The sequence below is a fragment of the Pelodiscus sinensis genome, chromosome 1 (genome assembly GCF_049634645.1).
Source record: "Pelodiscus sinensis isolate JC-2024 chromosome 1, ASM4963464v1, whole genome shotgun sequence".
In the NCBI taxonomy this organism is placed as follows: domain Eukaryota; kingdom Metazoa; phylum Chordata; order Testudines; family Trionychidae; genus Pelodiscus; species Pelodiscus sinensis.
In genome coordinates, this window is record NC_134711.1 from 91,972,238 (window position 1) to 91,998,406 (window position 26,169).

The 26,169-nt window shown below is 49.9% G+C and overlaps 1 protein-coding gene across 3 annotated transcripts in view; it reads left to right on the forward strand.

Annotated features, from left to right (window-relative positions):
• Window positions 1–1,692: 1,692 nt before the first annotated feature.
• Window positions 1,693–26,169, forward strand: part of PLA2G6 (phospholipase A2 group VI) — a 35,024-nt gene continuing 10,547 nt past the window's right edge. Inside the window, exons 1-10 of one of the 3 annotated variants that reach the window (XM_006118944.3) lie at window positions 1,693–1,854; window positions 7,064–7,307; window positions 7,621–7,836; window positions 9,668–9,848; window positions 19,381–19,568; window positions 20,476–20,572; window positions 21,847–22,029; window positions 22,384–22,492; window positions 22,907–23,062; window positions 25,811–25,901. In XM_006118944.3, coding sequence (XP_006119006.2) covers window positions 7,099–7,307; window positions 7,621–7,836; window positions 9,668–9,848; window positions 19,381–19,568; window positions 20,476–20,572; window positions 21,847–22,029; window positions 22,384–22,492; window positions 22,907–23,062; window positions 25,811–25,901 — 1,430 coding nt within the window. In that variant the 5' untranslated portion in view covers window positions 1,693–1,854; window positions 7,064–7,098. Of the gene's footprint in view, window positions 1,855–1,946; window positions 2,436–3,210; window positions 3,506–7,063; window positions 7,308–7,620; window positions 7,837–9,667; window positions 9,849–19,380; window positions 19,569–20,475; window positions 20,573–21,846; window positions 22,030–22,383; window positions 22,493–22,906; window positions 23,063–25,810; window positions 25,902–26,169 lie in introns of those variants that run through there. The other 2 variants (XM_006118943.4, XM_075937073.1) reach the window with 2 other exon arrangements.

Here is a 26,169-nt window from a genome sequence, read left to right on the forward strand (position 1 = left end):
AGAACATCATAGTTTAGTTTTACTCTCCTTTATAAAATTAACCTGCAGTAATGGCATTGATGTTACTGAAGTGTTAGACCAGTACTGCACTGTAATATAGTGGGATTTAAAAAAAAAAAAGTTAGCGCCTCCTATCATCTCTTCGAGAAACTCAGTCATATGAGTTACTTAGTAGGGATGTTAATGGGTACACAGTTAAATGGTTATCTAGTGAGCATCACTCTTAATGGTATCTGGGAGCATCCATCCACTCGTGGCCCAGTCCTGCCAGGCCCCTCGCACAGGACTGCCAGGAGCCACAGCGGTAGCCCCCGTGGGAGGGTTGAGAGCTGCAGCGGCAGCCCCTGTGGCGAGCCGGGAGCAGCTGGGCTGGAGCAGTCCCTGCCTGCAGTGAGGGCTGCTCTAGCCTGACCCCAGTGGGTAGGACACTTCCTCACGGGACCAGCCCCTTTAATTGGTTGAATGGGATTTGACATCCCTGTTACATAGCTAGTGATTTCTGTGCCACAGGGCATAGCATTTGCATTTATGCAGGTGCCAGTCCTTGAGAAAAAAAGAGGGACTAAATTTGCCATCCTTCCAATCATTTTAGGATAGTTCTGTATTTCATGGGCCCAGTTTTGCCCACTCCAAATGTTCAATAATCATGAGACAGGCTCATCAAAAAGCCTTGAGAGTGGCTTTAAAATAATAAGATTATGTAAAATAATAGATTTTGTGTTCTTTTTATTTTCCTTCTGCTTTTTGAGCCTTTAGGACCTAAAGTTTAAGGGACACTGGGAGCACTTTTTGAAGCTTTCTCCATAGTTTTGAAGGCTATAAATTTACTATTTATTTAAGAATGGAGGCTGAAATCATCACACATTCACTTGACTCATGATCTTCAGACATTAAGGAAAGCATTATCTATCATGAGACTTGTGACAAAATCATGAGAGTTGGCAGCATAATAGCATCTTATTTACTTTCGGCCAGAGCATCATGTTGTTACACAATGGCTAGAGCTCTTCATCTCTTGTCATCTCCATATCAAGACTGGATGCCTGTCTGGAAGATATACAGTAGTCCAACACCTCTTCCTAGGCTCAGCACAGGGGTAATTGCGTGAAGTTGTATGGGCTGTGATCTTTTGGGCCCTGACATCCTCCGCCAGGTCCTCACTATTTTAAAGCCTTTTTGGGTGGGTAGGGGCGTTGGGCTCAGGACTTCCACTGTGGTTGACATGCAGTGGAAAGATCCGGTTTGGTTTTCATGTTCTGGGGGTTTTAGGGTGGAAACATTTCCTGACACGTGTTTTACCCCGCAGGGAACCTGTGTGGAGGGGAAGAAGAGCAGATTTGCAAAACTTCCCAGGCAGAGTTAATGGCCCTTTCCCGCCTCGCCCCAAGCAGGAGCCTGGCTGCAGGGCTGGGGCGCTCTGCAGAGCCGTGCAATGGCTCTTGGCCCCTCGCCACAGAGACTGCCTCGCGCAGAATCTACTGAACGGGAGAATCCAGGCTCCGGCTTCGTAGAAATGGGGGAACGTTTTCAGGTCACTGTCTCTTTAATGCGGGCGGGTCTTTTGCCCCTCACAAAGATGGCTGTCATGCTACCGCCGTCCTTTGCCCTTACTTCCGCCCTCGCTCAAACATGGCCGCCGCCGGAACTACACTACTCCGACTGGGCGTTCAAAAGGAAAAATCATCCGGGCCCCCGCACAGGCCCACTCCCTCGCCCACATGGGACGGCACCTGTGATTGGCCAGGGAGCGGCGCGAGGCGGGAGAGTGAAGGAACGCGCGCTGTGGTTGGCGAAGAGTGGGGTCATGTGACGACGCCGTCCTTTGTGGGGACGGCTGGCAGCCGTGAGCGGAAGGTGAGTGACTCAGGAGCTGGAGCGAGTCTGGGAGGAGGGGCACGGGTTTGAGCCGCCCGCTAAGGATTGTGGGGGCTCGAGGTGGGTGGCAGCCCCACGAGCTCTGGCACGTGGGAAGTCTGGGTTCGAGGCCCATTGGCTGAGCCGGCGGGGGCGCGTTCCCCTCAACCCAGCTGGGGAGGGTGCGCAGCGCTGCTAGGCAACGAGCTGGGCTCAGCCTCCCCCCCCCCCCCGTTGCCAGGTGGGCAGCTCCCCACCCCTGCCAATGACACTGCGCCACAGCGCCTGCTTGGGTCCCCTCCCTGCCAGGGGCTCAGGAACAAAGTGCTGCCCTTGCTCTGGCTGGGGCAGAGGCGGGGGCCTGGGGCCCTGCTAGGAGGGAATTTCCAGCCTCAGCAGGAAGGATGGCTCAGCTGCTGTGCAGGGCCTGGACACAAGGTTTCCAATTGCAGCCAGGCCCCTGGAGGTCTGGGGGACAGCGAAACCGCCACGCGCCTTCCTGGAATGACAGAGACTAGAGGGAAGTCAGCTCGTAATAAAGGAACAGAAGAGCTGCAGCTTGGTGCTTGCTTTCCTCTTTGGTGTGTATGTGTGTTTAGTGTTTATCGGGTTCTCTGTTCCTCTTTTTGCGTATGGTTCACTTCCTGTATCTTTTCATTGGATGGGTGGAGATAAAAGACCCGTTGTTTATCTTGTGCATATGCTTCCTGTGTTTCCTTCTTTCCCTTAATAGGTAGCAGGTTTCAAACAAACAAATGGACATATTTCTTCACACAGCGCACGGTCAACCTGTGGAACTCCTTGCCAGAGGTTGTTGTGAAGGCCAGGACTTTTAACAGGGTTCAAAAAAGAGTTAGATAAATTGAAGGAGGTTAGGGCCATCAATGGTTCTAGGCAGGGCTCACCAAGTGGCAGCGAGCTCTGCTCACCAGCCGCTTGGTTTCGTGCGGTTCTGTGCATGTGCAGATCGCTCTGCGCCAGCTCTTCCGGCTTGTAATCTACTCACCACGGGCGAATAGATTACATTATTTGTCAAGCCCTGGTTATAGGCCAGGATTGGTCCATCAATGGTTATTAGCCAAGTTGGGCAGGAATGGTGTTCTTAGCCTCTGTTTGTCAGAAGCTGGGAATGGGCAACAGAGGATGGATCATTTGATGATTACCTGGTCTGTTTATCCCTTCTGGGGCACCTGGCATTGGCCACTGTTGGAAGATAGGATACTGGGCAATGATTTGAAAGGTTACCAATTCTGGTTCACTGGGGGCTGAAACAGCTCCTTGCCTGCCATGGGGATGGGGAAGGCCCCTCCAGCCCACCGGTGGGCTGTAGGCCCCCCCTTTAATTGGTTAACCCGTTAACCAATTCAATGGGATGTTTTACATCCCTAATACTGGGCTAGATAGACCTTTGATCTCATCCAGTATGGCCATTCTTATGTTCAGTCAGCATTTTTCCCCTTTCCTAGAAGTGAGTCCATAAACAGAAGTCTCTAATTAACAGAAATTATCCCTCCTCTCCCTGCAGATTTGTTGTACTATCTCTAATTTTTCCCTTGGAAGTAAGGATGTGCATGCTTAACCAGTTAACCAGTATGCCTCAGCCTTAACAGATGAGCAAGGCTCGACAAATCAGTGTATCTACTCGCCTGTGGTGAGCAGATTTCAGCCAGTTGCCCTGTTCACTGGTGGCGCGTGCATGTGTAATGCGGGCCTGGTGCATGCACGGTACAGGGCTGGCGAGTGGATTTCGTTATGGTTTGTCATCCCCTGTAGATGAGGGTTACTGGTTAAGGTTAATCAGTGGGGACTGGAGCTGGTCTCCTCCTGCCACAGACAGTGGCTGCTCTGGCTGTGCTAGAGCAACCCCTGTCCCGCCACGGGCAGAGGCTTCTCTGGTATCCTAGCAGAGAAGCCTCTGTCTGCAGTGGGCCCAGCTACCCCACAGGCAGGGGTGCTCAGACAGATTAACTAGTTAATCATGGGTGTCTGTTAACCTAGGGAAGGCTTTGCCTTTGCAGGTGTGGCCCCACCCACACGTCACCCCCAGAACACCTGGGCTACGTCTAGACTGGCATGATTTTCCGGAAATGCTTCTAACGGAAAAATTTTCCGTTAAAAGCATTTTCAGAAAAGAGCGCCTAAATTGGCATGGACGCTTTTCCGCAAAAGCACTTTTTGCGGAAAAGCGTCCGTGCCAATCTAGACGCGCTTTTCCGCAAAAAAGCCTCAATTGCCATTTTCGCGATCGGGGCTTTTTTGCGGAAAGCAAATCTGGGCTGTCTACACTGGCCCTTTTGCGCAAAAGTTTTGTGCAAAAGGACTTTTGCCCGAACGGGAGCAGCATAGTATTTCCGCAAAAACACTGACAATCTTACATGAGATCGTCAGTGCTTTTGCAGAAATTCAAGCGGCCAGTGTAGACAGATGATTTTCCGGAAAAACTGGCCAGTCTAGACACAGCCCTGCAGTAGATGTACTGGGGGCAGAGTGTTGCTGCCTCCAGTACCTGCCCTCCCTGTCCTATGGGGCAGACAGGCTGGATCCATGCATCCTCCTCCCTCCCCGGTGTTCCAGGGCAGGTGAGGTTCGGACTGCATGGCCTCCTCCCTCTCGGGGACTGGGGAGGCTCAAGCTGTGCTGCCTCCTCCCTCCGTGGTGCTCTGGGGCTAGGAGGGCAGGGCCTCAGCAGAGGGGGTGGGGCTGTGGTCCTGCCTCCCCCAGCCCTAGCTGCTCTGACTGCCCATGTGGTTAATCAATTAAATGGGAATTTACATCCCAACTTGGGAGTGTCTGGAGTTTGAGATTTATTTTGGGAATGAGGTGAAGTGCTTTTCCAATCTGCAGTAAAGAACACATCTTTGTGCTCTTAAAGTGGATGTGTGAGAATGCAGATTCAGAAAAGGAAAAAATAAAGTGTGGTCTTCATCTACACAACGGTGGTGCAACTGCAGTGCTTCCGTGCTTTTGGGAGAGCTCTTGGTGCAGTTAATCCACCTCCCTGAGATGCAGTAGCTATCTTGGTGGTGCTGGAAGGGGCGGGGCCAGGAGACTTCTCATGGTCCCTCGCTCACAGACCCTGATTAGCCTGGGGATGGAGGAATGCATGGAGTCTTTGCCCCTAGCTCCAGGTGCCTAGAGAGAATCAATCACCAGCTATTTTAAAACAGCTGGTGGTTCCCTCTAGGCACCATGGCAGGAGGAGACTTCACACGGTCTCCCCACCCCCAGGCCACCCAGGCCAATCAGGGCCTGGGGGTGGGGTGGAGCGCGCAAAGTCCCTTGCCCCTGCCCTGCCAGGTGCACAGAGAGAGCCACTAGCAGTTCCCTCTGGTGCCACGTGCCCCTGGCGGGGGAGAATACTGCCTGCTCCCTGCTCGCCAGGTCTCGATTGGCCTGGGGGTGGGGGAGTGGCAAGGTGACCTCGGGCTGGATCCAACCTGTGGAGGCTGGCTTGCTCACCCCTGGATTAGTGTAATGTCATTCTGGGGTGTGGATTTCTTGCACCCCTGAGCAAGGTCATGTGTAGTGTAGACCTGGCCTCAGTTTACTTACAGATGAAACTTTTGCCCATGTGACATCCATGTAACACCCATGCTGACCCCCTCCCTCTACTTCAGAGATTTAATGTACAGATTTAAAAGGTGTTATGTGCCCATGTCAATACATAACCATTTTTCAAAGCAGTATGTGATGGAAGAGTAAGGGGCTTGGTAGGGACCAAGGATGTTTCATAATCAGGATTGTGGATAGAGGAACAGTGTGTGGCAGGGAGAGTAGCTGGGCCATGAATGGAGAGAATGGGGAACATGGTTATGATGAACTGCAGCTATGGGGCCCACCGTGACAACTAACTCAAGACAGCGTGGGGGCATCTGAGCTCTGGGAGAGGGAGGTATGATAATGGATAACTGTCTGACTGTCAGCACTGATCTACACTTTTTAAGGAATTTGCCACGCTTTTAAACTCAGTAAGGGTTTTCAAATGATTTCCACAAATGTAACCATAAAATCACCAGCAAATCCCTAGTTAAATCCTCAGTATTCCATGTGACCTACAGTCATGATTTCACCTTGTCCCCTCTGCCTCCCCCACAATATCATACATCTGCCTCTTCCTGTTTCTTCCTCTGCACAAAACATGCAACTTTTAACTCCATCCACAAATAGCTGTTACAACACATGAGCGGACAATCTTCCTCATTTCATCATCCAAATTAAGTTGACTACAGATATTAGGAACTTCCCAGAACGATGAATACTATATAAGACTTACAATTAAAAACCAAAGATTTCTCTTAATCAACAGTCATACAACAAACAGTACGCACTTCATAACCATCAACTTCAAATCCATGCCATGCGCATAATTATGAACTATCACACAACACTAATTTTATACTCCAAACATCTGTTTCATACCACTCCGTGCAGTCCTAGTTAAAAGTTACATGTTTAGGCCCTGATAGTAAACACTTTATTGCCATGAATGTTCACACTGGTAGTACAGTTAGGGCCTTATGTTTGCAGGATTGGGATCTTAGTGGGGAGATGGAAGGAGGTGACAAATGATGTCCGTGAAATAATGTGAAAAATTCACATTGGGCAAAATCATGGCCATAGTTGAGACCTTAGCTAAGGGCTTCCCGACTTCTTTTATGATCGTATTTTGTCTAGAGCACTGGACGGGGACACAGGAGATCTGGGTTCAATTCCTGACTCTGCCGCAGATGTCCTGTGTGAACCTGGGCAAGTCACTTGTCCAGAGCTCAGTTTCCCATCTGTAAAATGGGGGTAATAGGCCCAGCCTTTCTCCTACTCCTTGTCTGCCCTGTCTGTTTAAATGGTAAGCTCTTTGGGGCAGGGCCTACTTCATAGTACAGCACCCAACACAATGGGACCCTGACACTAACTGAGGCTAAAGATTCAGGGGCAGACAATGCCTACTAGAAATCTCTTTAACTGATATGTGGGAACCAATTTTTCATTCCTCTTTTCCTGTTGCACACCTTTCTGAAGCAGGTTAGGGTTGACACATCTGGTCTCATAAAATACATGAAGAGTCACTGGACCTGTAGTGAGGTAATGCTTTGGTGTGTACGAAATGAGGAGCAGGGATTAAGGTCACTGAATGGAAGTCTTGGTGATTTGCTGGGTAGGGGCAGAGGGAAGGTACTGACCTAGGCTGAATTTGGACTCTGATTTCTTCCAGAGTGAGGGGGAGAGGACAATTGATTTCCCGAAAACATGCAGTTCTTTGGCCGACTTGTAGACACCATCAACAATGTCACCAACCTGTTTTCAAACCCGTACCGAGTGAAGGAGGTGCCTCTGGCAGAGTATGTAGCTCGCACACGCTTGAGAGAGGAAGACAGGCTGGTTCTGTACAAAACCAAAAATGCTCGCTCCTGGGACTGCTTGCTGGTGAACCCCCAGAGTCAGCTAGTCGCCTTCCGGTAAGTGACAGACAGCCCTTTCCTCTTCTGGTCACGTTTTGGAGTGAGAGTGGAGATTTTCTGAGAACAGGGAGAAGGGGGAGTATAGAGATTGGGAGCATTTTCCTGGCTGCAGGTCTGTCACTGGGGACTGTATTCTTAAGAATGAACGCAAGAATGTGTCAATGGGGGTGCACACTGTGCAAGCGGGAGGAGGAATGCCTAGTGCAAGGGTGTGGAGAATCACTATTTCTCCCTGGTGCCAGGAGGGTTGGCTTTTGGCCTATTTAGATGGTCATTGGACTGCATTTTCATTCCCTTTTCTCTTTTCCAGGCTCTTCCAGTTAGACAATGAGATGGAAGCCATTGAGCGTTTTGAGCAGTATGCAAGACGACTGCGCCCCTTCTACGAGAGTTCACCACAGTCCTTGGAGCTGAATGTCCTCCAGCAACTGAGCGACTGTTTCCGTAACCACCCCAACTGGTCCTTGGCGCATGTGGCAGTGGAGACGGAGCTTCGGGGGAGTTTCCGACACAATCATATCATAAGGCAAGGGCTGAGGCATAATCCAGAAGGAATTCTGCTAGGAGTTAGCTTAGAGCAGGAGTGCACTTTGGGCCCATGCTTTCAAGGTCAAGCACTAAATCAGTGTTTTAGCTTCTAAATAAGTAAAAGAGGGCTTCCTTTTGGAAGAGCTTGGCTCCTGCAAGTTCCACTGACCTCACATTGGCAAATAGTGGCCTAAAATACCTACCTTGTTTTGCTTACGGAAGAGCAGACCTACTGGGTCAGATGGAACATCCAAATAGCCCAGTGTCCTATCTTCTGACAGTGGCCAATGCCAGGTACCCCCAGAGGGGATGAACAGAACAGGTAACTATCAGGTGATCCATCTCTTGCTGCCCCTTCCTAGCTTCTGGCCAACAGAGGCTAGGGCAGTGGTCACCAACCAGTCGATCAGGATCTACTGGTAGATCTTGGAGCCTCTGACAGGTGACCTTGACTGGTTTGGCCAACAGGCTATCAAGTGCCGGCACTTCAGCTGCCCCTCCCCACCACTGCTGTGCATCTCCTGCCCTTTGCCTTAGAGCTGCCTCCACTTTCCCCACTTGCTGGGCAGGGAAGCAAGAGGAGCGGGTGCTGATGTCAGGGTGCCTCCCCTCCCACTCTGTAGCTTATCTCCACAGAATGGAGGGGGACACAACAGGGCCAGGGATGGAGGGAGTTTGTTGGCTGCTTTTGAGAGTGGTGCAGGGGCAGGGCAGGGGTGAGCCTGCCTTAGCCTCACTGCACCACCTGTGGTAAGCAGTGTCCAGCTGCAACCTGCATCTTGAACCCCTGCTCCAGTCATAAACCCCTCCTGCACCCCAAGCCCCTGGCCTAGCCCTGATCCACCCCAGACCCAAACTCCCTTACAGAGCCTGTACCCTGAACTTCCTCCTTCACCCCAACTCCCTGCCCCAGGCTCAGATCAGAGCAACTGCTAATCCCTTAACCCAAGACCAGAGTCTGAACTCCAACCCTCTCCCTTTCATCAAGCAGGGGCAGGAAGGATGGGGGAGTGAGGGAGGACAGAGTGAGCAGGGGTGGGGCCTCTGAGAAGGGGCACAAAGGGGGCAGGACAAGGGTAATCGGGTGTGAGGTAGATCCTGGATTGCACTTATTCAAAAAAATGATCTTGTACTTAAAAAGGTTGGAGATCACTGGGCTAGGGACACTGTCCTTGCCCATCCTGGGCCATAGCCACTGATGGACCTATCTTCTATGAATGCATCTTGTTCTTTTTTGAACCCGGTTATAGTCTTGGCCTTCACAACACCCTCTGGCAAAGAGTTCCATGGGTTGGCTGTGTGTTGTGTGAAGAAATACTTCCCTTTGTTGTTAACCCTGCCTCTTACCCATTATTGAAGGGTATAAATCTAACACTCACCATAGGAGTTGCTAGTGGGTTGTGAACTCATTACCTTCAGCACCAAGCTTCTGCATGTGAGCTGAAGACATGTAATCTGTATGGACTGGCCACTAACAGGGGTTGTGGTACACGGTGAAACCATGTTACATAAACAAGGGAGAGGAATTGTCATCCTGGATCATCAAATGCTGGAAACCACTTTCAAGTAGATGCCCCATTGCCTTTCAGCATTGATCTGGTGAAACATTTGGTGTGGGCAAGGGAATTAGGAACTGGATAGCTCGGGGACTGAGGCGCTAATGCAGGAGCTTTCTCAGGCTCTGCTCTAGGCTTTCATAGATACCAACTAGTAAAACAATTAGTTCTAACACAGCAATTTAGGGATTTTGATGCAAACCTCTGGGAGGGTGTTGTACTGAATGTCGTCTCTTAAGGCAGGGGCCTCCTGTTTGCTGTCTTGTGTTGCAGCTGTGTGAACAGCACAGAGTGCGAGGATGGCTGTACCCCACTGCAGCTTGCCTGCCGGAAGGGAAACATGGAGTGTCTATGTGAGCTGGTGGAGTGCCATGCCCGGCTGGATGTCACGGACAAAAACGGGGAGACGGTTTTCCACTATGCTGTCCGAGGGAGTAACCCTGAGATCATAAAGGTGAGGGGGAAGCAGGGGGCTTTAGAGCTGGCTGCTGGGTACTCTTCCTGCTGCGGGTAGGGGATGAAAGAAAGGAACCCAGTGCTCTGCATCTGGAGGAGAGATAAACAAGGCTTTCCACGCTTGGAGAAGAAGAAGTCAGCTAGATCTGCTGCTGCAGGAGGACAGGCATTTGCAAGTCTTTGGCTTAATCTCAGGCCTCCCACTTCCTCCCTCTTCAGGGACTTTGCCCTCTGTGTGACTGCAGAGCCCAGAGTGCATGGGGAGAAAACAAGACAAGGTGCAAAACAATTGCATTAGAAAACCTTATTTATTTGCATCTACTTCTGGCTGAAGGTCGACAGTTCCGGGTCTTGCTCTTATGGCACCTATAGCAAGGGAAGACCAAACCAAGTCTCTTATAGCATAGTGACCGAGGGCCAAAGGCTAGCTTGAACAATTCCTCTCATCCGTCATAATCTGCAGAGTCTGTCCTTAAACCTGCCTCCCCTCGATTCAGGTGACATGACAGAGCCATGTGTTGATAGAGTCTGACCAAAGCCATAATTCCTCTGTGTCCTTGTTTGATTACTGTGGAGTGTTGGCCAGAATGGCTTGACAATCCAGATCCTTATGGACTGAATCCAGGTAGTTCTTTCCTGTCTGAAGAGTTAATGAATCTGATGCATTAACACAGGCTAAGACTAAGGATTGTGGACCTGAGGTTTTGGTGGTGCTCATAATTACACTCTGGATTTGGTCTGAGTATAAACCTGAGTGATACAGATACGCTTCCATTGTTGCTCTGCGGGATGACTGCCTGCAATCTATAAACAAGTTCTGTTTTTGTAGTGTGGGGGGCCTGAATCTTGATGGAGATGGTGACCGGACACTTACAGGTGGCATTGGAGACTTCTTTTAGCAGCCTGTTCTCCACTCTTATACCATCGAGAAGGGCAGGGTCACAGTTACATGTGGCCAAGCTCTTGGATGGAGGAGTGTATATCTCTGGTCTGTGGTTATTGGTGGCCAGTCAGGTTACCTTGCAGGTGTGTTCTGGGAGAAAAGGCTGATTCTTTGTGAAGAAAGGGTTGGGGTTGAATGGAGGCAGGCTGAGTCCTTTGTGTAATTTGCTATCTAGACATCCACAGACCACTAGTCGTCCACGAGCACCCTTCAGGTGGTCCATGGATAGTTCCCTCTAAGGCACATGCCTGGGCAGCAGCACACAAGAAAATGAAAGGCTGTCTACCTAATTAATGGAGCCATGTAGGTGTGGTTCCATTAATTCGAGGCCTACACCTGGGAGAAGATGCACATGTAAGGTAGGTGGTGGCCTTAGCAGGAAATAAAAGGTCGGTGGGAGAGGACAGTGGGGTGAGGTGGGGGGAATAGAAGATAGGTGGGGGGGAATTTGTGCAGGGCTGCAGTAGTCAGAGAAAGAGATGACTTCCCCAACTCCAGGCTGTGGCAATTGGATAGAACCCCCTCCTTCCCAGCCCTAGCTTGGGGGCTGCCGCAGTGGGGCTGAAAAGGAGAAACTTCCCTCCTTCCCAGCGCAGCTCTGGGGTTGCTGCAGTGGAGCAGAGAAGGAAAGACCCCTCTTCCTTCCCAGCCCAGGTCAGGGACTGCCTTGGAGGGAGAGAGACACCCCCTTCTTCCCAGCCCCAGTAGAAGGGGCAAGACATTTGGAAAGACCATTAAGTGGTCTGGCAAGACCCTCAGCCATTTTCAAGTAGACTGTGGGGAAAGAAAATTGAGACTTATAGGTCTAGAAACAATTATTCAGGGCTTGACTCTGCTGTCCCAGTCACAGAGGAGAGGGAGGAGCTGAGCCTCCTTCACAGCTCTGACGTAGGTTTGTAAAAATTCCTCAGGTCCCAGTTTGCCTCTGTCTGATCCCATTTTGTGCTAGCACCGCTTGAGTCTCCTTCCTCCTTGCTCTTTTTCTGTGGCAGGTTATGGTAATCTGTGTGGTGGGTGGGGTGAGAGAACATGTTACAGTGCTGGGATTTCTATGGTCGTAGGCTGCAAGCCTTGCAGCTCTTCACCATTTCTCCTTTTTCTTGGCCTTCAGATTGGGTAGTTTTCTAGGGGTCAGTCTTGAACTTTAAAAGAGTCTGAGAGAGTTTTGGGACAGACCATGGGCATTTCCTTGGCTTATGATGAGAACTGTAGGATGAGAAAGAGGAGGGCTCCCCACATTTAGGGTGTCTGGATTTTTTTAAGGCACCCTAAAAGCAATTCTGATTTAACACAGCAGCTTCTCCCTGAGTTAGTATAATAACAGCAACTTAGTGGCTTTGCCCTGAGATTTTAAACTGGATTAACCTTCCCCCAGAATGCTGTTTGCCCTTTGTCTTTCGTTCAGCAAGAAGAGGGAAATTCAACTCTCCAGATTCACTTCCTGCTTCTCTGGTGGGTTTGAGTTTCCTGCCATATGTGTGTGGAAGGGGGTGGGGTGTTACCCAGAGTTCTTTCAACCCAAACCTCTTTTTCACATGAACTGAATCCCTTCTCTATCTTACTCAGGATCTTGGAGGCATAAGACACAGGTTGGAGACCTGGCCCATGGTTCTGGCTTATCACAGCTCCCATCCCTTTGTCTGCAGTTGCCAGCTGTAATACAAATGGTTCTCCGACCCTAGGGTATGGCGGGGATGGGGCTTGGGCTGAAGTTTGTTTTAGCTGAACCATGGTCTCCTGCTGCTGAGGGCCCCAAATCCACTCTGCTCCTTTCTTTAACAGTTCATGCGGTGGAGCTGTCTTTTCCGAAAACCCTTCAATAAAATCTCGGGAGGAGTTAACCATACCCAGGAAGGTTCTAAGAGCAGTTACATCTGTGGGGGCTGGGAGCGTAAGGATCAGCTCAACCCTCTTTTGGTCAGGGGAATGCCCTTCTTGTCCCAGGGTTACTCGGAGAGAGTTTCCCTGCTGGGAGCACAGTTGGGCCGTCTTTGGGCTGATCTTTAACCCTGTTTCCTGAGTCTTTTGCAGCACTTTGTCCAGCACCCTTACATTTTCCTCTTGGGTCTGTGCGCTGACCAGGATATCATCCACCTAAGAAATCATGGTGTTCCTTTCAGGCATCCCCCCTCACATTTTTGCTACATGTGCAGGGCGGATGACAGGGGCATTATTCCAGCCCGTGGGGACTCGGGCAAGGCAGTTATTTTTCCTGAAAGATGAAAGTGAATTTATAGTAGCTGTCCTACTGTTAGAGCACGGGTTCCCAAACTGGGGGGGGGGGTGCCTCCCTGGATGGGGGGCAGTGAAGAAATTCCAGGGGGGGGGTGCGCAAGGCGACCCAGCCTCCTCTCCTCCCCCCATCAAGTTTTGCTGCCCCGGTCAGTTCCTCCTCCTTCTTCTTCTTCCTTTTTTCTCAACAAGTTTTGTTGCTGTTTTTTGGGGGGTGGGGGGGGTGGGGGGGCGTGAGGGTTTTTCAAAAATCAAAAAGGGGGCGTGATGCCAAAAAGTTTGGGAACAACTGCGTTAGAGGATAGCAAAGAACTCATTAGCCAAATCTAAAACTGAAAACCTTTGGGCCCCTCCTACAATGGAAGCCATTACCTCCTGATACTCAGCCACTCTCGGGGGCCATAGGAGGAATCACCCAGTTAAGGGGATGAAAATCCACCACAAGCCTCCAAGTTTTGCCATTACTCTTAAGGATGGGCCAGAGTGCTACACTGTTAGGGCTGGGCTGTTCCACTAAAACTTCCTGATTTAACAGTCCATCACTTGTTTCCTTTAGTCTGTTTTTTGCCTCCTTTGGATAGCAATACTGTTTCTGGGATGGAGGATCATGGCTTTTTTCTAAGATTTCTGCCTCAATTTTACCACATTCTATTTTATTTTTGGCCCACACTTCCTGGTATTTTTCTGCAATTTCTAAAACTTCTGGGGGCCAAGCAGGCCACTCCAATTCCTCTGATGCCTTAAGGGCTGCTATTCAGTAGCTCACTGAAATCTCCATGGAGTTCCAGGAGACATTTCCCACAAAACCCTGTTAGCAAAATCAACTGGCACTCTCAATTCCCTCAAAATATCTATTCCTAGAACACCTTCTTTTCCTAGATCCATCAAGCCAAATTGCCCTGGACTTTTCTTTGTTCCTACACTGCAGGGGATTCTTTTGCAAAAGGGAACACTCCTTTGTGCCTCATTAAAGCCATGCAAGATTTTGATATCAGCTGGAGGTCCAAACAGGTTTTTGTTTTGGGTACTAATCAAGGAATAATATGTGGCACATGTGTCTACTGGTAAATTTTGTTCGAACCCTGCTCCTGCAAACTTTGCATAAATTGTGAACTTCCCCCACTCATCGCTATTTAATTGTGCCACAATTGGGAGTTCCTGGGATGCCTGGCCTCCCTATGTGGATAAAACTGGTGCAGCAGTAGGGCCTTTTCCTCTATGCTCAGCCATCTCCTAGTCTGCCAGTTTTACTAGGAGTTCAGGGTTGGCAACCAGTCTGTTGTTTCCTTTGGCTCATATTTTAAGAGCCGCTTCCAAGTGTCCCCACGCCATGGGTCAGGGGTTCTGCCTCGATCCTTATGGGGTCTTCTCCCCTTTCTTTTCCCTGAGTGTTATTTGGAGGAGTTATGGAAGCCACCTTATTGGGTTTCCTTTTAGGAAGGTGGATGTCTTTTTGAACTCCTAGGCCTGCTTTGCTACATCTGCCGTGTCTTTTATCTGAATGGCTGCCAGATCCATACTCACAAAGGCCGTATGAATCAAAGGGAGAAATCTGTGGGTTAAAGCTTGTTTGAAAGGGAGGGCTGCAAGGTCTGGATTAACAGCATGTGTCAGCCCAGAATGTCTCTACGCTATTTTCTTTCTGGCTATATAACTTTCTGCTCTCGCCCTGTCTTGTTGTTTCTCCTGATAAAATATAACTGTGGGGCTCTCTCCCGGGAAGAAAGCATGTATTACTTCCTCTGCATGGTTGAGTTAGGGATGTAAGTGACTAGTTGTCAAGTAGGAACTCGACTAGTCGCTCCCCCTCCCCCTTGCTTTCTCTATCAAAGGGGGGAGCACAAGCCAGTGCTGGCTTATAAGCCATTTCTTCCTCCCTCCTCCCCCCACACTGTCTCTGCAGGGGGTAGGGGAGGCAGGGGGCAGAAGGGAAACGTCAGGAGCATTTGAAACAGTCCCGCTTGCACCCATCCCACAGCTGTTCCTCTCCTTTGGAATGTACAAGAGCCACCTGCAGCTCTTGTACATTTCAAAGGAAGAGGCACAGAGGGGAACCCTGCCAGCAGGGACTGCCTCTCTCCCTTTGAAATGTACAAGAGCCACAGGCAGCTTTTGTACATTTCAAAGGGAGAAGCGCAGTGGGATAGCGAGCGCCCCGCCCCCCTTATTGACTAATTGGGAAGTCAATGGAAATTCTATCCACTACTCAATTAGCTGATTAATCAAAATTTAACATCCCTTATGTGTGTGCTTCTCTGTATCATTTGCTCCAAGGGGCCCCCCATTTGGATATCATAAGGGAGTCCTGCAAAAATCCTTGGGGGTCATACACTCCCTGCACATAGCGGCTACATCAGCTGGAGTGAATCCAGCCCTGTCAGATACTCTTACCAACCACCTCAAGGCTGCATTTCTGTTCAGCGGGTCAACTGATTTCCCTGCTGTCCTAATCTGGTCAGGGGTAAAGGGGCTAGTTTCCACCCATTCCTCTGTTCCTGAATCCCCTTCCCTGGGTCCTTTCCTTGTGACAGAGCTATTGATATAGAGACTTTTGGAGGAGGTCTTTCTAGTTCTTCCAGTGACCTCCGTAGGGGACTGTATGGAGACTGCCAGATAGGATCCAGGGGGAACTCATCAGAGTCCTTCCTTTCCCAATTGCAACAAGGGGGGTATGGATCAGGATCTTCCTCTGCTTCTGTGTCTTCCTCCCAGCTGCAATTCCCTCCCATCGCTGCCATGATCCCCTTTTGTTCACCTAACTGAACCTTAAGGCAGTGGTTCCCAACCTTTTTAATAGATGTTTGCACATTCATTATGCATAATGAATATGCAAAGCTGCAAATAAAATGTTACCTGCCTGCCTAGCCCCAAACCAGCCCCCTGCTCCCCAGTGCCTAACACACTTTGACCCCCCGACCGCTACACCCAGTGTCCTTTAACATCTGACCCCTACAGCCCATGCCAATACCCTCTTGCCCTGTTGTTATGCTTATAAGAAGCACATGGGATCTTTTTCAGGGGAGAAGGCAATACACAGTGTTTATTAAGAAGACAGCAGAGAAGCCGTTAGCATATGCTTTATAAAGATAAACACATACATACATACACACACAGAGTCCTACAGATGTTGCATAGTTACCAGTCCATCGTGGCTCCAGTCAGTCTTACTGGCCAGGCAAGGCTGACTGAGTGAGGAGTCAGGGTCTCTTGATCGCGATTCGAGGCTCCTCCAAGGCTTGGCTTGCAGGACTGAACCCAGAGTCCCATGGCAAGAGCTTCCCTTCTTATCCGTGTCAGTTCCCATTGGAGTCTATGGGTTTTGCAATGTCCTGCTGCAGTCATCCACCCTTAGGAGGTGTTCATTTGTGTTCCTTTGATGGTGATTGTTTTTCACTCTTGGTGGGGTCTCTGCCTGTCTCCAGGGTTAGTCAATGCTGCCAATTCAATTCAGCCTCAAGACACAATGGATAGTTCAAAGTTTCCAGTTCTTCTTCTTCACCTGGGCATCTGTGATGGCTTTCACTCATACACATGCTCCATTCACACCAAACAATTGTACAGAGTTCAAACAAGATCAGTAGTTCAAGGAGTACAACTTAATTTGCAATATTTAACAGGGAGCAAGGCCTTGCAGTGAACATTATCTAATCACAAGAGACAGAGAGAGAGAAGCTAGAGAACTTATGAGCAAGTCATTACATCAAATCATTATGTATCATACTTATAATCTTATAATCAATATAAAAATATGCATTTTTTCTACACTGTGACCCCTTCCCCACACACACACCCTCACCCAACACCCCTTTGCCCCCACCCCACCCCTACACTCCCCAGAGTGAGGCTGCCCCCCCTAGGTATCATGTCTATTAGTGCTGCAGGCAGGGGGCACGGCCGTTGGTGGTGTGCACACCCTCTCCCTCCCCAAGTGCGTCTTGCACCCTCATCGGTAGAAGGCAGAGGAGCACAGAGCTCCGGCTGGCTATCATTATCGAGGGGGGGTGAGGTGCCTCCTGCTTCGCCTTCTCCTGCTGCCATCTCAGTCACCATGGCTGCCAGAGCTGAACCACTGTGAACAGACGGCTTGAGCTCTGACAGCCGCCACGGCCCGGCAGCCAGCAGTTCGTGGACTGGCACCAGTCCGTGGCCCAGCAGTTGGGAACCACTGTTTTAAGGGCGCAAATTTGTCTCTGGCATTCCCTGCGATTTGCCTGAGTTCTGCCTTGGGAGTCTTTTAAAAGGGCTCTCACTGCTGCTTCATTCTTGGTCACCTGCTGTTGTAACACAGACGCCTCCTTCTGCCATTTGTCTCTGACTCTCTCACAGTCATACCCCCCCTCTGCATTCCAACAATCTGTGCTGCTTGTGTGTTAGAGCCGTGCTTTGAGAGTGTCAGATTTTGCCTTCAGATTAATCACTTCAGTTTCCTTTTCTGCTCTGGTTCTCTCCAATTTCTGCACTCTGTCTTTTAGCCGATCTAGCTCCTGATCCAGCGTTGTAGCAACTATCCACAAGCCCTGCAAATCAGCTCTCTTCTTTTGGGTCTCCCCACTTTTCTCCACCAACCCAGATATCCCATCACTGGTGGAGCTGCAGGAAGGCTCAGGGGCCAATAAAGGCACTGGGCTTTCAGGGTCCATTTTCCCCATGCTCCTGAACAAAACCTGCCAAGCTGTTTCCCAACATCACTTGCGACTGTTCTTTCTTTCCAGATGTTTCCCTATCTCTGGACATAATTCTTCACTTGAGCAGGCAATCAGCCTGAGTCCAAGTAATGGAATGTATCCATAAATTAATTTGTGAACTGCGACACGGCAACTTGTAGGGAGGGACCTCACCCCGTTGTCTTTTACCTTCTATTGCAATGGACAGACTACAAACTGTTTGTACCAACTGTTTGTCTCCTTGCTCTCGACCAGTCCTCGCTGGAGCCTCCAAAATTTGTTACTCAGGGTTCTTTCAACCAAACCTCTTAGTCATCTTACTCTCTGCGAAATGGTTTCAGGAAATAACTCAATGGAGACCGACCGACCGATAGCTGGATGGATGTTACAAACAGAACAAGACAAGAGTGCTTTCTCATAAAGCTAAACTTTACTTACTTTCAAGCACTTACGTTCACAACAGATTAGTAAAACACCCCCACTATTGGTAACTACCGAAGCTGAGTGTGGCTCTTGAGTGTCACAGTGATGGCTTCCAATGGCCAATCTTCCATTTGCTGGTGGGGACCAAAGATGTGTCCAGATGTAGAGCAGTGTTTCTCAACCTTTTTTTATAAAGTACCCCTTTAAAAAAAATTATAAATACCCCCCAGTACCTACAGTTTTCAGACACACACAAATTTTTTCTACTATTGCAACTCATTTGTTTAAACAACTTAATCGCAGCCAGGTGGACAATGAAATTTTTGGGTGTAAAAAGTACAAAAAGAATAAAGCGCTGTAAAACTTAAAACAAAAATTCAGTTTTCTCCAAATTTCAGTTGTGTTGACACCCCCCCCCAGACTTCTCTCGACTACCCCTAAGGGTACTCATACCACTGGTTGAGAAACACTGATGTAGAGTACTTAAAAGGGTCCCCAAAAAGTCCATGAAGAGTCCAACTATCTCAAACTTTCCTTCCCTATTTATCCGTTAGTATTACATGTCATTCAAAAAAACTTGCTAGGCAAGCATATTTTAAAGGCTAGGCGAGAAGTTTTCTTCTGATCATCAATTAGCCAGATGTGTTTTTTCAGCATCTGCATGCCCTCAGGCTGTGACAGATATCCCTTAGGGCACATCTAGATAAGCTTCCTGTTTTCTAAATGCATAGCTCAGCAGTCTCAACTGAGATCTGGCCCTCAGGAAGGACACAGGGTCAGGCTTCCCTCTCTGTGGCACCCAAGCCCCCTTCTTCCCCTGACTTGGTTATGCTAAGGCTGCCGCTTAGGCCTATTTAGGCCTGCTAGCTTGGTTGCTATTAGCAGTAAGCAATAGTGGTTCAGGCACTTTACTGGCTTTGCCGAAATCTCCCTTTATGGGGGGAGAGTGTCAATTTTCAACCAACCAACCATACTAGTTTGTTTGAAATTTCTGAAACCAAAGTCTTGAAGCCATTTCTATTTTGTTTATGCTTTAAGCAGGATCTGCATTCAGGCTCTAAGCTAAGCTTGAGCCAAAGGGGAGAACACAAAGTACAGTAATAGACTTCCCAGTTGGATGCACAAGGAGAGTTTAAATAACCACCAGGATGGTCCTAGGGTAGGTGATGGGGGGAGAACAGGCTATGCCATTTATGAGGAGTCAGCTACTATTCCCAGCAGCATTCCTCAGAGCCTGAAGAGAGATTTTGCTGTTTATTTCTTTTCAGCTCCTGGGCAAAAAGCCATCTGTTGGCTTGAACCACCTGAGCAATCGGGGGCAGACACCTCTGCACCTAGCCTGCCAGCTGGGGAAGGAGGACGTGGTTCTGGCTCTACTGAAATGTCATGCCAAGTGTAACATCATGGGCACACTGGGCTACCCCATTCACACAGCTGTGAAGTACTCCCAGAAGGGGTAAGTGTCCACCTGTCTTGTCGGAAAAGATGCACTGGAAGGGTCCTGCCTATAGGTCTGATGCCCATGTGCTTCTCCCTGGATGCCTGCTCACCCTGCTGAGAACAATATCAGGGCATCTCTGACTGACACATATTCACTGCCCTTTCCCAGTGCCTTCCCCTCCGGAATAGGAGTGACAGCAGGATAGTCTACATGCATCTGACAAAGTGGGTATTTGCCCATGAAAGTTTATGCTCCAACACTTCGGTTAGTCTATAAGGTGCCACAGGACTCCTCGCCGCTTTTGCAGATTCAGACTAACACGGCTACCCCTCTGATAGTGCTTGCTGGCTGAGACCCCACTTAGGACCTGTTCGCCTGGCTTGGAAAGAACTCCTTTGTTGATACCTGGCTAGTATGCCCCTTCCTAGTGCTCACTTGCCTCCCCGAGCATGGACGCTCCTCAGACACCTCACACCTGCTCAGATCCTGCGTGCCCACTTCCATTGTGGCTTTGCCTTTGAGGATGGGCCAGCCCCAGGATGTCGCCTGCTAGCACTCTTACTAGTACAGTGTTCATTTGCCTTACCAGCACGGTAGGACCCAGTGGCACAGATTCCCAGGTGTCCATTCCCAGCGCCTGCTATCCTCTCTGCTAGTGGGGCCCTGGTAGCCTGATAGCACCTTGACTGTTAGCTCCTCTTCAGTATAAGAGCAAGGAACGCTGGATGCTTTGCTGTTGAGGGTGCTGCCTAGGTCTCAGAGTATCCTAGGTGGGATGGAAGGAGAGAGGGCTATTAACCACAGTTCCCCAGCAGGCGCGCTCCAGGATGTGACGACACCTGTGCGTTCTTGGTAGGCTGGGATCTTTGTCCCTTTCCATGCCAGTTCTGTTTCCATGCCTCTATCTCATTTCCTCCCAAAGGTGTGTGCAGGCCCTTCTTGAAGTGGATGTCAATCAAGTTCAGTTCGTTGACCCCCGCTACGGAGCAGCTCCGCTCCACTGGGCCAAAAACGCTGAGGTAAGCAGAGATGATGCCAGGCAGAGGGGCAGACGGACAGGCACATAAGCCCATCCAGTCATGCTGAACCACTTCTTCTCATTTGAAATTCTGCTTCCCTCACTCCTTTCCTGGGTAATTCCTCCAGCTGGAAACCTTCCCCTTCCTGCATATTGCAGGTGTGTGTGTCCGTCCATTTAGAGCACAGTAACCAGCAAGCCACCCAAAAGACAGTCACTGGTCACCCTGGATGGGAGGTGGTAGCCTGTATGTATCAGGCCCACAGATTCTCAGGTAGAGCAGCCTCTTTCCCTAGGGCTCTTCCCACTGCACTGGCTGAGAGAATCAGTGTCATGCACTGTGCAGGGAGAAGGCTGTGGACTCTCACAGTGAAGTGGGCAGATAATGGTATTGGGTACCCAAGGTCAGCAGATTGCCAGCTTGATCTCCTCCTCTCTCTTTCTACTGGTGTAATAGTGCTTCCTCTAAAACAAGGCCATGTCTGGGGTTGAACATGGCAGCCATTCTGTGCTGCTAACATATATAGCAGTTTCTAAGGCAGGAAACTGAAGAATAACTTGTTACTGCAGGGGAATTTTAGCTAGGTACATTATAATCACCCAGAATGGAAATTGGCTTGACCCCTGGACCTCAAATCCCAGATTCTTGGGGAAAAATATCAGGGGAGTGGCATAATACCCCCAGTACTGTACCAGAGCACTAGTTTAGAGAGGAAAGTGCCTCTTGTTGAATTGGCAGCACTCTTTCCTCCAGCATCTGTTGCCCTTGGATGTTTCCCAGTGAAGTACTGAAAAGGCTTGAAACTGTCTAGCTCATCAAGTGGAACAGTGGAAACTAACAGGAGGATTTGGCAAAATTACGCAGAATCTTCCCTCAAATGTGCAGGATTTTGCCAAGGATTTAAGCCCAAATGGGAGTGTGTTTTTCATTTAGGTCTGGCACTGCGTGGTCCTATTCTTGTATTTTGTTGTAAGACACAAGAGAGACATTCAGAAGCATAGGTAAGATCATTAAAGTGAAAGTCTGTTTTGGTATCAAGCGTTAGAGAAACCTCACAAGATTTTCCTTAGCACAACACAGGTGCCCAGGGCTTTGTAGCTGATGCTCAAGTGCCTTTTGTTTCTTCCCTCCCATTGCTATCACTAGCTGCACCAGCACTCACTGCTTTGCATGTCCTACCTAAGGGAGAACAGGATAGTTTGCCCACCCATGCTGCTGTTCTGAAGCTGTCATGCTTCCTTGTTGCCTTCTCTCCCTCTGCCTGCGGGACTCAGATGACGCGGTTGCTGATTGAGTACGGCTGTGACGTGAATTCTGTCAGCAGGACAGCAGACATGGCTTTACACATCATGGTCAAGCGGGGGCGCTTTGACAGTGCCATGGTGCTGCTGACACACGGGGCTCTCACTAACGCCAAGGGGCAGGATGGCAACACCCCACTGCACCTGGCCATGAAGGTGAGTTTTTTGTAGGCTGCAGGTTCTGCACTTCCCAGGGGACTGTTTCTTCAGGACCAGGGCATGAGAAGGTGGCCATGGAGGAGGCCTGCCATGCCTTTTGGTGAGAGAGGGGTTAGTAGGCACAACCATTCTCTTCCATACTTTGAGCTGGGTTCACTTGGTCCAGTTGGGCTGGGGCCCACACCAGGAACTTCACAGGTCCTGGTCTGCAAGTGGTGGGAAGGATGCTTTTGATTAGCTGGCACACCCTAGGATGAGAGCAGGGAGGAGAGTGACGACTCACTAAAGTAGGTAGTGGCAGGCAGAAGAAGAAAGTGTTGCCTGTGACCAGAGCTTTCATCCTCCTTACAGCAAGACCACCTGGAGATGATCAAGGCTCTCATTGTGTTTGGAGCAGACGTTGAGATCCCCAATGACCTTGGGGAGACTCCAGGGCTGGTGGCAGCCAGAACCAGCAAAGGTGAGAGAGAGCCCAGAGCAGAAGAGAGGAAGAAGGGAGCAGAAGGTAGAAGTGGAAAACCAGACGCTGCCCCTCTCCAAGCCGTGTTCTCAAATGCTGTCAGAGCATGTTGGGGAAAGGAAGGGCAACTGTACTGCCAAGTGCAGGCCCCCCTCCTCCCTGCTCTCCTTGGCCATAGTGAGTGTGCAGCATGTATCCCATAAAGCAGCTGTGAAATGCAGGATCAGAGATCCCAAGAGAACACAAGCCTTAAAATCTATGTGGAAGGGTGCACAGAGTCTGATTCCTACCTCACTCCCCATCTCTCTTGGTTACTGTGCACACAAAGGACTGGCTTGTTAGGGCGTTCGGAATGACCTCGTGATCTGTGTATTGATTTTCTCTTTAACATGTGCAATTCCCCCACCTCGCAAGGTCCTAACCGGAAGGTGCTCTTAGGCCTGCTGCAGAAGGTAGGGACAGAGCGCTGCCACCCACCTAACCCTGAATCCCCCCACATGGCATCTGGGTCGTCACCACCACTCTCCCCGGAAAGACCACCGCTCCCACGGAACAACAGCCACAGTTTAGGTAACACCTTGCCTGGCCCTGTCTCTCACTCTCTCCTTCTCTTCACAGTCCTCTCTGAGAGCATCTCTCTGGATTGTTCTGCACTTCTGGGGCTCCATCCCCGCTCCCAGCTTTTATTGCCTTTAGTAGTTGTCAGCCTGCTCCCATTCTTCTGAGGATCAGGTCTACCCTTTTTTTATTATTTTCCTCTCCTCAGGAAAGTTCTATGGATCTATTTGGATTCTAGATACACCTGTGTACTGCAACAGTCAGAGGAGGAGTAGTTTGGGTGGCTGGCTCCACCCCTTTGAATAAATCTGCCCCTTATGCTCCCATATACTGTTACACTCACCCCCATCCAGCTGGAGAGACAGAAATGAAAGGGCTCATCTGAAATCTCTCTTGAGTTTTCCTATCTCTGTTGGTGATGGGGCATCCTGGGTTTGTGGGGGGAGTGGGGAGGAATGAGATGTGGAGGTAGCTGAGGCCCAGGTATACAGGGCTGAAAACTTGTGGAGAGAAAGGTTAAGATGATGTGGAAAATGAATTCCCTTCTCACTAGAGAGGTCTACATGTAGAATCCTAGAATACTAGAACTGGAAGGGGCCTCGAGAGGTCATCGAGTCCAGTCCTCTGCCCTTATGACAGGACCCAGTACCGTCTAGACTATCCCTGATAGATGTCTATCTAACCTGCTCTTAAAGTAGTCGACTATACACTTAGCCTAGGTTTATTGTTTAATCTTCTCGACTGCATACATTCTCCCCTCCCCCCCCCACTTGCTGCCTCGGTACCAGAGGCAGCAAGGGGGGGAGCAGGAGCTGGTGCTGGGGGAGCCGGCTTAAAAGCTCATTCCCCCAGCACTGGCTCAACAGTAATGCCTGTGTGCCCCTTCCTCCCCCCTCCCCCCACACTGAGTTCTCTATCAGAGGCAACAGTGCAGGGGACGGTGGAGGGGCTGCCGCAAAGTAGCCTCTGTTCATGACAAGCCTGGACCTGCCATCCTGTGGGGTGCAGAGCAGCCTCTGCCCATGGGAAGCTCGGACTCTCCATGGACGGGGCTGCTACCACCCTCCACTTCTGCCTCTGTATCAGAGACAGCAGTGCGGGTGGCAGGCAGCTGGTCTGTGTGGGGAGCTGGTTTTTAAACTGGCTCCCCTTGCAGACCAGCTCCCACCTGGCATCCCGCCCTACTGCCTGTAATAAAGAGGCAGCAGCGCAGGATGGCAGGGGGCTCCCTGGGAGTGGGGCCAGAACGCACTGGCTGCTGGCCCTGCCCCAAGAGACTATAGAATAGTCGAGTAACCAATAAGAATTAATGCAGTTACTGTGGTTAGGGTCTTGGTAAGATGGATGGTGTGGCAGACAGACAGAAAAGGAGGAATTGCTGACCTGTAATTCTGCTGCTCTGAAGAAATGGCCAACCAGGATTCTCACTCCAACCTTCGCACTTTCTAATGCAAAAATACCATTCCTGTAGGGTGTGTCTAGAGAAAATGATTCATCTCACCCCAGCAGGTGAGCGTCTGTACCTCCAGGAATTCCATTGGTGGAGTAGTACAAGGAGGGAAATCCAGGGCTGAATTTCCTTCTTTTCTCAGAAGTAGTGGGGGCTACGGGTGTTCTTTCAGGATTAGGTTTCTGATGTATTGACAGAACAGGGCTGTTTTGATCAGGGACCTGAGTGTGCTGAGAAACCTCGTCTGATGCTGAGATTCCTCCAAAGATCCACTCCTTTCTCCTAGCCACTGTTTTTCTTTTGGTTTCACAGGCTGGCACCTCATCTGTGCCAGATTGCCCCCCCACTCCTAGGGTGTGGCCTGGGATACAGCTACAGATGGGTAATGAGGAGTCTCCCAGATCTCCATGTCTGATTATCTCCCAGGATTAGATCTAGGGTTCTTTCTCATTTCCTGCGGCTGCCCAGATCTGCCTTCTCTGTTTTACTCTGGCTGTCATCTGCTCCTCTGCATCTTTTATTTGAAAGTGCTCTAGGTTTCGGTGTTTGCTTTCCGGGATTTGATTTCTGGTCGTCATATTTGATGTGGAGTCGAAGAACGGGGTGAATTGGTGGTGCTGCTTGCAGTGGCTTTTCTCTTCCAAGCAGCAGGGCAAAGACCTTGTTTGATGGGGTGGGAATTTTGAAGATATTTGTGCTGATATAACAGGGTGCGAGTCCTTTGGAGGGGTAGAATGTGTACATGTTAGTAACCAGCTACTGGGAGACAGAAGAGAGAAGGCAGAAGTTCTGGTTAAGGACTTCCCTTATAGCAGATAACTTTGCAAACTAGTGAATATAGGAGATGTGATGAGTATCTGTCCCCCTCAAGAGTGCTAGAAGGGTCTAAATAGCAAGGAGACGTCGCTAGGCTAAAACAGCAGAACTGTGGCTGGCTGCTATGAAGTATTTCTTGGTGGTGATGTCAGTGTAAGTGTCTCCCAAGGGAAGCAGGGGAAGCCTCATTGCTTGGGATGTTGAAGAGCTGGGGATTGTACTACAGGGAGCAGTTCTGCACTGGCAGGGAAGGGAAGACATGACCCAAAAGGTCTTTTCCACCACTGAGCTTTTTAAGATGAGGGACAGAAGGGTGGGAAAGGAAACTAGAGGCATGGGATGGAAGACTAGAGAGCAGTGAGGGAACTCTAGGATCCCGGAAGACCCCTTAGGGACTATTCTCACTCTGGGGGAAGCAAAGGCCCTGTTTATGCATAACCCTCTCCTCTCGTTATGACATGTCTCTCTGTTCCACTGTGTCTGTGCCTCTCTAGGGTACGAGAGCATCATCCATATTTCCACAGCACTTGGCCACTTGCTGAAGGCGCCGGATGTTGTGGACACTACCAGTGATGCGAAGAGAACGTAAGTGAGGAGTGGAGCAGATGAGACAGCTGCACGGCTTGATTATGGGGATGTGGGAATGATTGTCTCCTCCCCCCGTGATGCACGGGCCTCTTTCCTAGAATGAGCCAGCATGCCAGGCGGGGGAGAGCGCATGCATGTGGATGTCTGAAGTTCTCCGCTGTCATTATCATTGACCAATATCCCATGTGTGGCATGCCCAGGAGTGATCCCTCTCCTCCTGCTAGTGTGCAGAGTCATGCACTGGCCGACACCAGGGGTGGGCAGT